Source organism: Urocitellus parryii, chromosome 4, assembly GCF_045843805.1.
Source record: "Urocitellus parryii isolate mUroPar1 chromosome 4, mUroPar1.hap1, whole genome shotgun sequence".
Classification (NCBI taxonomy): domain Eukaryota; kingdom Metazoa; phylum Chordata; class Mammalia; order Rodentia; family Sciuridae; genus Urocitellus; species Urocitellus parryii.
This window is the reverse complement of record NC_135534.1, coordinates 8,375,418-8,385,486: the sequence shown is the minus strand read 5'-3', so window position 1 is coordinate 8,385,486 and position 10,069 is coordinate 8,375,418. Positions and strand designations below refer to the sequence as shown.

The 10,069-nt window shown below is 60.4% G+C and overlaps 1 protein-coding gene across 1 annotated transcript; it reads left to right on the top strand.

Moving 5' to 3' along the window:
* Positions 1-5,462: 5,462 nt before the first annotated feature.
* On the top strand, positions 5,463-10,069 carry Slc22a12 (solute carrier family 22 member 12). Its single transcript, XM_026396594.2, has 9 exons — positions 5,463-5,864; positions 6,436-6,539; positions 6,893-7,047; positions 7,122-7,290; positions 8,457-8,580; positions 8,711-8,826; positions 9,050-9,264; positions 9,540-9,648; positions 9,862-10,069. The coding sequence occupies exons 1-9, from the start codon at positions 5,463-5,465 to the stop codon at positions 10,067-10,069; spliced, it is 1,602 nt and encodes a 533-aa protein (XP_026252379.2).

Sequence of the window (10,069 nt, the reverse complement as noted above, 5' to 3'; positions counted from 1 at the left end):
GCTCACTCCAGGGAGAATGGGGGCATCTGCAGTGAGCTGGTTGGGGGTTCCTGGCTCTTCTTTTAAAGGAAACCTGGAGAGAGGTGGGCATGGGAAGGTGGCAGGACCCCGAGATGGGTCCCGGTGGTCTGGTCAGTCTTGGGAGCCTCCGTTACCTATCACGGGTAGCCAGCACCTCGCCAGGGATTCTCGCCTGCTCACGGGGATAAGCCTCCTGAGAAATGAAAGTCTAGAATGACCAGGGAAGAGCAAAAGACAGTGAGTCAGAAAGAGTTTTAAAGATGGAGCCCTGATGGGTCCAGTCCACAGGAGCTGGAGCTGGACAGCTAGAAAAATGGCTCCCGGGGCCACTTACGGGGGCACATCAAAGGCAGGGGAAGGCTTCACGGGCGGAGTCTTGCCTCCTGACATCTTGCAGTCAGCAGGTTGGTTGGCATCTGGGCAGGTCACACCCATCTCAAAGGGGCTGTGCGTCTGGGTGGTTGTAGCAGGTCACCCCATCTCCCGTGCTGTGCGGGACCAGCAGAGCCGAATAGGGCTCACGATGTGTGTGGGCGGTCAACCAGAGGAAATGTCCGCTGCGGGTTTCCTGACTCCAGATTAACCTGTCACTAGGCTGCGACGCGCAATATCGTCCACACACAGTCCCCAGGTGGCTCTCGACCACAGTGCTGGGAAGGCCCCTACACCACAGAGTCCTCAAGATTGTCGTCTCTCTTTGCTTAATCTGCTGACTGGGGGTCACTGACAGTGTACAGGTAAATTTACAGATTTCCCAGGGATTGGGGAGTATCAGGCCTGGAGGAGAAGCAGGCTTAGGAGCAACAGACCTAGGAAAGTATGCAGAACTTTGGAATTATTATTATTATTGGTACAGGGGATTGAACCCGGGAGTGCTTAACCCCTGAACCACATCCCCAGCCCTTTCTTTGATATTTTATATAGACAGGGTCTCGCTAAGTTGCTTAGGGCCTTGCTAAGTTGCTGAAGCTGGCTTTGAACTCGCAATCCTCCTGCCTCAGCCTCCCAAACGGCTGGGATTACAAGTGTGCGCCACAAGCAAGCCCTGGAGAGGCTCTGTCCACCCGCACGCTTGCTCCAGAGTCTGCAGCTGTGGCCGGGAGGCAGCGGCCCAGCCAGGAACCACCTCCTCGCAGTCTGCCCTCGAGGTGAGTCCTTGGGACAGCTCTTACCAGTGACGGGAACCTGACTAGCATGCACCACTTCCGGGCTAGGACGGTCCAAGTGCGGGTGACTGGCCGTCCTCCCTTCTCCTCCATGGCTGGATACACGTGAGCACCACAGACGGGAAGAGCCTGTGTCCCGGGAACCTCATGGAAGAAAGCTGCCCACTGAGCAGCAAGACTCATTAGGGACTTTACACCATCAAGAGCTAAACTTCTAGGCTGGGCACATAGCTCAGTTGGTAGAGGGCTGCACAAGACCCTGGGTTCACTTCCAAGCACCAAAAAAAAAAAAAAAAAACCACTAAACGTCTAGCTGCTCACAGTGGAGCACAGTGAGCTCAGCTCAGGACACTGAGGCAGGAGGACCTCAAGTTTGAGGCCAGCACAGGCCACTTAGCATGATCCTGTCTCAAAATTAAAAAAAGGACTCAGGGGCTGGGGTTGTGGCTCAGTGGTGGAGCTCTTGCCTAGTATGCATGAGGCACTGGGTTCGATGCTCAGCACCACATAAATGTAAAATAAAGATATTGTGTCCAACTAAAACTTAAGAATAATTTTTTTAAAAAAATGACTGGGATATAATTCAATGGTAGAGTGTCCCTGGATTCGATCCACAAAAATAACTGATTAATAAAATAAATAAACCTCTATGGTATCTGAGCCGTTATATATTTGGGGGTTGCTTGTTATAGCAGCTAGCACCAGTCTGCTCCATTCAAACCACTTCTCCGTTTCCCAGCTTCTCCTTATACAAAGTTTCTTAATGTGTTTCTGCATTCACTGATCCTGCTTCCTCTCCTCCAGTCCTCAAGGTGGGGATTTCACTCCTAGTCCACAGCAAACCCTCAAGCCATGGTCACTGGAGAAGTCCACGCTGCCGCTCCCCGGCGGATCCTCGTCTCCCCCACCCTGAGACTTGACCTGGTGGATGACCCGGTCAAACGCTCTCCATCCAGCTCCAAGCTCCTGGAACCCGGCTGTCCTGGTTTTCCACACCACACTGGTTTTGCCTTCTACACGCATGCACACACACCTCTCTCTCTCTCTCTGTCTCTCTGTCTCTCTCTCTCTCTGTCTCTCTCTCTCTGTCTCTCTCTCTCTGTCTCTCTCTCTCTCTCTCTCTCTCTCTCTCTCTCTCTCTCTCTCTCTCGCCCCACCTCTCTTATTGACCTCTCAGAACCAGAGACTGGAAGGCTCAGCCTCAATCCACCCCTCCTGGCTATGAAAGGTCACTCCCAGAGTGGACTCATTCAGTCCTGTGACCTGAGATGCCTTTCATGCCCTAGTAATCCCCAGTCACTCCGTGACACCCCGCCCGCATGGCTCACGCCATGCCAAGCTCACAGCTTCCCAACGCAGCATTTCCTTCCCGGGGCTAGTGCGGACCTGAGCCCCTTACCAACACTGCTGGCCTGCCTGGCCCCACAGCTCCTGGGGGCCCTCCCCCACCCTGCCCCTTCCTTCATGGAAGCCAGGGGTCTTTTGATACATATGTCAGAGCTGTAGGAGCTGTGGGTTCTGATCCTGCAGCTGGTCGCCCCCAACTCCTCCCACTCTCTCTGCTCACTCCACTCTGACCACACGGACCCCTTTACTACTCCTTGAGTGTCCAAGAACATTCCTACCCCAGGGCCTTTGCCCAGGCTCACCCTCTGCCTTGAGTGTTCTCCCGTTGTGTGTCTTGTCTCTCACCTACTCAGGTCTCTTCCAATATCACCCCCAGAGAGAGGTCTCCCCTGATGGCACTGCTTAAAGTAGCCCCCTAAACTCTTTTTTTAAAAAATATTTTTAGTTGTGGATGGACACAATCAATACCTTCATTTTGTTTATTTAGTTTTATGCGGTGCTGGGGATGGAAACCAGAGTCTCACTCATGCTAGGCAAGCGCTCGGCCCCTGAGCCCCGGCCCCAGCCGGCCCCCTTCACTCTTTACCCTTTATGTGCCCTGGTGGCTCTCCGTGGTATACTCACTACTTTTGGTTTATTTCTTGGCCAGCTTCCCCTCCCCCACGGGCAGGCCTTCCCACAGAGATGAGAGGAAGGCAGGGAATGACCTCCTGGGTTCCCTGCTGTGTCCCCAGGGCTTCCTGCAGAAGCGGGCACAACTTGCTGTGAAATCTCCTCTGTGAATGGGTCTCCATAGCAACCAGAAAAGCACATTCCGAATCCTCTTGGAGAGTGAGGAAATGCGTGTGCCCATGAAACAAGAAGTGGAAATTAGGAAACAAGAACAGGCAGAGCCAAGATAAGGGCAGAGTCAGAATAGGAAGAACCAAATAGGGATTCTGAAATGAAAATTACAAATTCTGAAAATAAAACGTCCATGATTGGAGAAATAAAAATCTTAATAGGAGGTTTAAAAAGCAAAATGGATTCAACTAAAGAGCAAGTTGGGAAGCTGGATCCTGAAACTGAGTAGCCCCCACAAGGAGGACATTGGTTCCAATGGATCCTGGATTACATTGGGATTATGTAACTCAAGCATTTGATCATTAATCAATTTGCTCATTTAATCCATGCTAACTATGTGCCAAGTGATGGGATGAGCAGTGAACAAAATAGCCATTATCTGCACCTTCAAGGAGCTTCCATTCCAAAGGTAGGAAGCTAAACAGAAACAAATGAATGAGTAACGTGTACTGTGACCCATGGTGGTAAGTATAACGGAGACAAAAGATGTAAGAAATGGAACTGGGGGTGCCAAGGATGGGGGCAGACGAAGTTTAGTCGGGGAGTTCAGAGAAGTCCATGCTGAGAACAAGCCTTCCTAACACAGACTTGAAGGAATCCTCAGGATTCCACGGGAATCTCTGGGAGAAGAGGGGCCCCGGCAAGAGGAACAGCAGGTGCAAAGGCCCTGAGGCAAACATGCATGTGGCACAAAGTACAGCAAGGAGGTCGTTAGAGCTGATGTGTGGAGAGCAAGGACCAGAGATGAGCTTGGAGAGGCAATGGCGGGCCCAACGGTGTCACTGTAAAGATTGGCTTTTACTCTGAGAGAGGTGAGGAGGTGTGGCCATGTTTTGAGCACAACCGTGATGTGGCCTGACTGGAGTGAGCCAGAACCCCTGTTCTTCAGGTGGAGAATATTCTATAAAGGCTCAAAGGTGGAAGCAAGGAGTCTATGGAGAGGCCACTGTACTGACCCAGGAGCTTCACCCGACAGGCCAAGAGGGTCGCAGTGGAGGGGCTGTGCATGTCCTGGACGCTCTTTCTTTTGTACCGGGGATTGGACCCAGGGGCGCTTAACCACTGAGCCACATCCCAGCCCTTTTTTTGGATTTAATTTTGAGACAGGGTCTTGCTAGGTTGCCTAGGGCCTCGATAAGTGGCTGAGGCTGGCTTTGAACTCGCCATCCTCCTGCCTCAGCCTCCCAAGCTGCTGGGATCCCAGGCGAGCGTCACTGCACCTGGCCCCCGGACAGGTTTTGAAGGTGAACTGGCAGGATTCCCCCGGTGACCCCCTGGTGTCGTCCTGAGCAGCTGGAAGGATGGAGCCTCTAAAAGCTGAGACAGGGAAGCTGCCAGGGAGGCACATGCGGGGACCTCAGCCTCGGCCACGCAGAGGTGGCTGTGCACACTCTGAGCTCAGGGCACGGTAAGCCCCACTGTGGCTCAGGAGAGGGTAGCGGCAGAGGGGGTGCAGGCATCCGTGATGGCAGCCCACGGGCTAGGAGGCGTGGGGACACGTGGTCCCCAAGCCCACGCCGCTGGAGGCTCCAAGAACAGGGGCATCCCGGGGCCACCCTGTGAGGCAGGCAGGGGCCCTGGGGGGTGGCACGCAGCCAGGGTGCAGAGCCCGGGTTCCCTGAGGCAGAGGGAGGCCGCCCTGCCGAGCCCCTGCCCTGCGCCTCCCTGGGGGCCGGGTTAAACTGTCTGGGATGATTGCTAAACGCTCTGCCATAAGCGGCCCCTGGTCACACTTTAATTCCAGCGTGGGTGGCTTCAGTCTCCAAGTCCCACTTTCCAAAGTCAGCTTTTTCCAGAGGCCCAGGGGCAGCAGTGGCTCCAAGGGACACGTGGGTGGCCTCAGGGTCACAGCATGTGGCTCCAAGGCTCGGTGGGAACCACCCCAAGTGACAGCCAGTGAGCGGATGCCCAGGAGCCCCAGGCCCAGCTCTGCAAAACCGGTGGCCCCTGACATGCTCCCGGCTGCTGGGCTGGGGACGCTGGAGGGGTCGCTGCTGTGGGAAGCGCAGGCCTGTGGCTCGTGGCCACGGGCCCTGGACCAGCTTCTGTGAAGCGGGTGCCTCCCTGGGCCCCCCGGCCGGCGCCATGGCATTTCCGGAACTCCTAGACCAAGTAGGTGGCATGGGCAGGTTCCAGATCCTGCAGCTGATGGCCCTGGTGGTCCCCATCGTCCTGCTCACCATGCAGAACATGGCCGAGAACTTCTCGGCCGCCGTGCCCAGCCACCGCTGCTGGGTGCCCCTCCTGGACAATGCCACCAGCCAGGCCGGCGTCGCGGGGGCCCTGAGTCCCGAGGCCCTCCTGGCTGTCTCCGTCCCACGGGGCCCCGACCAGCAGCCACACCAGTGTCTCCGCTTCCGCCAGCCGCAGTGGCAGCTCCTGGGCTCCAACGTCACGGCCACCAACTGGAGCGAGGCCGCCACAGAGCCCTGTGTGGACGGCTGGGTCTATGACCGCAGCACCTTCACCTCCACCACCGTGACCCAGGTAAGGGGCCACACCTGGCTCCTGGGGGTCAGAGCCACAGATCAGCAGTTGGACTCAAAACGGTCCAGTCCTAGGAAGGGCCACCTCCCCCGGCCTCTCTGGCTCTGGGGTCAGCTCTCAGCCGGGCCTCGGCCACACAGCCCTGCAGGGGACGGGGACCTCCCAATGTGTCTGCTGACACTTGGCTGCCAGTCACGGGGCGCTTAGTGACCATTTGCTGGGTTCCTCCAGGACAAAGCACACAGGGCAAGCCCAGGTGCCTTCTCATAAGGGATGTGAGACAAATCTGGGCCAGTGGAGAGGGACAGCTGGTCCCAGCAAGCAGGAAGGGGCGTTTCTGTGAAGAAGAGGAGGAATGTGGCTCTGGGCAGGGCCGGGGCAATAGGGAGCCACTGAGGGCTTGGTGGGGTGGCAGTGCACTCCTCGGGAGACCGAGCCACACCTGTGGTGCCCTGGCAGAACCCGGGGGCCCTGCTCCACGCCCCCAGAGGGGGCCCCCTCCGTAGGAGCCACCCACTAGCTCCCCGGCCCCCACCCTCCTGGGCTCACCCCTCCCCCGCTCTCCCGCCAGTGGGACCTGGTGTGTGACTCCCAGTTTCTGAAGCCCATGGCCCAGTCCATCTACCTGGCGGGGGTCCTGGTGGGAGCTGCGGTGTGTGGCCACGCCTCGGACAGGTGAGCCCCCTGGTCCTGGTGGGTCCCTTTTCCATGTCACCAGAGCAAGTCTGGTCGCTCCTCGGGCCACAGGGTCACTCGCCTTGCTCTGGGGGCTGTAGAGTGTCATTGTGGCTCGTCACTCTGCGCGTGGCCACACCAGCCTTGGGTGCCTGCCTGGAGGGCCTCTGGTGACGGGCAGCCCTTCCCCGCTGAGCACACCTTCCGCGGACCTCCAGGGCTCCCTGACTCTCCCGAGGTCTGACCCAGGGCAGCTTCCTCGGCTCGGTGGGCACAGGGTGGGCTCCACAGGTCCAGATCCCGGTGACCCCGCCACACGCCCTGGATCCGCCACCCTGGTGTGTGTGCCGCAGGTTCGGGCGCAAGAGGGTGCTGACGTGGAACTACCTGCAGACAGCGGTGTCGGGGACGGTGGCTGCCTTCGCCCCCACCTTCCCCCTGTACTGCCTGTTCCGCTTCCTGGTGGCCTTCGCCGTGGCGGGCATCATGATGAACTCGGGCAGTCTCCGTAGGTCCCCCAACCTGGGGCCGTGCAGGGTAGGCTGTGAGGGGCCTCGGGCTGACCCATGCGGTCTCCCGCAGTGATGGAGTGGACATCGGCACGGGCCCGCCCCTTGGTGATGACCTTGAACTCCGTGGGCTTCAGCTTTGGCCAGATGCTGATGGCCGCGGTGGCCTATGGTGTGCGTGACTGGTCGCTGCTGCAGCTGGCCATCTCCGTGCCCTTCATCCTCAGCTTTGTGTACTCATGGTGGGTGCCGCACCCTCTCCCCTCCTGGAAGAGACCGCTCTTGCAGAGCCCAGTGTAGGAGACTCTCCGTTCCCTGGAGACAGAAGGCTGTCAGTGCGGGAGGCCAGGGTCACTTGGGCTGGAGGGAGCCTGCACACCACAAGCCTGTGACGCAAACCCTCTCCAACCCGGGGTTCGCTCGCCCAGGACTACGTCCCGAGGCCTCCAGGAGCCCCCTACTCACTGTCTGTGGCCTAGGTGTTGCTACTCGGCCACCCCAAAGCACGCAGTGGGTACAGCCCAGGCCTCCCCCTCGAGGGTCTCAGCCAGCATCTCCAACCCCCGCCAAGTGCTGCAGACCTCAAACTTGCCCCACCCCAGCTTCGGCCTCAGCTCCAGGCGCCTGTGACACCTCCCTGCCAACACCTGCTCTCCCCACGTTGGGGACAGTCCCCCACCTGATGCTGGAGTCCGAAGGCCACACACCTCTCCCTTCCTCCCTGTGCCCAAGTCTGACAAGCCACTGGGGCTCGTCGACTGTAGTCTGCACCCCCAGCCTCCTTCTGTCCCCTGTTCTGCAAATCCCAGACAAGCTCAGGACCCAGGTGGGTGTGAGGCAGGTGGCTCCCCACAGGACAGCTCACCTGGCTCAGGGACCTGGGCCTGCAGGAGGCTCCGTGGGGAGTGGTGGGCAGGTGGCTGTGGGGACAGCCAGACGTGAGGGGTCCAGAGGGGAGGACGGGGGCTGGCCAGCGGGTGACATCACAGACCTGCTCCTGGCCCTCGCCTGGGGAGGAAGGTGAGACTTTGGCTACGGGACACCAGGGGTGCTGGAGCGGGAGACCCACTCTGTGGACTTGCAGCCCCTGGGGCCTGGGTGCAGCCCAGCCTGGCTCCTGGAGGAGGTGGAGCAGGGCTGTGGGGCAGGAGGAGGTGGGAAGGAACCAGGGTCACCCACCGGCAGCAGCTGGTCCAGGGACAGAGGGTGGGGAGGGTGGGGAGGGTGGGCCCCAACCCCAGCCCAGGGAGGAGGGAGGCGGAGGGCCACCTGCTGAACCCTGCTGTCCCCTGCAGCACGGACCCCACAGCTGAAGCTGCGGTGCCAGGGAGGCCCCTTCCAGCTGAGAGACAGGGGACAGTGGGGAGGGGGAGGGGCAGGCAGTGACCCCCACACCCCTGCACTCCAGGTGGCTGCCCGAATCCGCCAGATGGCTCCTCATCACGGGCAAGCTGGACTGGGGCCTGAGGGAGCTGCAGAGGGTGGCCGCCATCAACGGCAAGAGGGCAGCAGGGGACACACTGACCATGGAGGTGAGGACCTGGCCTCAGTCCGTCTCCCTGCCCCAGCCGGGAGGCCAAGCACGGGCCAGCTCCCTGTGAGGGTCCCCGGGGGAAGGGCTGCAGGTGTCCCAGCACCGACACCTCTGCCCCCCGCCCCCAGGTCGTGCTCTCAGCCTTGCAGGAGGAGGTGAGCAGGGGCCAGGACCCCGTCAGCCTGGGCACCCTGTTCTGCACTCCCGGGCTGCGCCTCCGGACCTGGGTCTCCCTGATGATCTGGTAGGTGCCTTGGACCCCAGCCCCCAGGCCGGCCTCCACTGCTGGCTGCCAGGGGAGCCCGGAGTCAGGGCTCGAGCCGGCCAGTGGCCCAGGGCCCGGCGGGCTCTCCTGTCTGGCCACTGGCCTGAGAGTGTCCCCAGGAGGCGCTGCAACCCGGTCACCTGCCCCTCTGTAGTCAGGCTCCCGACAGGACGCGCCCAGCTCACCTGCCCACTGCCCCCAGGTTCGCCTTCGCCTTCACCTTCTACGGCCTGGCCCTGAACCTGCAGGCCCTGGGCAGCAACATCTTCCTGCTCCAGCTGCTCATCGGGGCCGTGGACCTCCCGGCCAAGATGGGCACTCTGCTGCTGCTGAGCCGCCTGGGCCGCCGCCCCCTGCAGGCCGGCTCCCTGGTGCTGTCGGGGCTCTGCGTCCTGGCCAACACCCTGGTGCCCCATGGTGAGCAGGCACAGCCCGGCTGACCCCCCAGGGAGGCAGGACCATGGGGCCAGAGCCAGGAACAGGGGCCCTCGGCCCCTTCCTCCCAGGGCTAGGACCAGAGCGCCAGCCCCCTGAGGAGGCTGCTGGGGAGCGAGGGCCTGGCTGGGCCAGAGCAGCGGAAGCAGCAGCGGAGTCCAGGGGACAGGGATGGGACAAATGGGGACTCAGGGATGAGTTTCAGCAGGAAAGAACTAGGCCTGCCGCCCGTCCTGCTAACCCGTCTGTGTCCACAGAGATGGGGGCCCTGCGCTCAGCCCTGGCCGTGCTGGGGCTGGGGGCGCTAGGGGCCAGCTTCACCTGCGTGAGCATCTTCCTCAGTGAACTCTTCCCCACGGTGCTCAGGTGAGAGGGTGCCCTAGGCTGGGAGGGAAGTGGGGTGGCCGCCACGGACCCAGATGCTCCTGCCATGTGACTCCCTTCCATGTGGTCTCAGGCTGTCCAGGCAAGTCCTGGCCCAGCCTGGGCCCCTGGGCCACGAGGGGCTGGGCTGGGGCAGAAGGTCAAAGCTGCCTGCGGATACTACGGCGGCCGCTCACAGGAGCATCTGCACTGCAGGATGACAGCGGTGGGCCTGGGCCAGATGGCCGCCCGTGGGGGAGCCATCCTGGGACCCCTGGTCCTGCTGCTGGGCATCTATTCCCCCTCACTGCCCCTGCTGGTTCACGGGACCGTGCCATTGTTGAGTGGCCTGGCTGCACTCCTGCTGCCCGAAACCCAGAACTTGCCGCTGCCCGACACCATCCATGATATACAGAACCAGTGA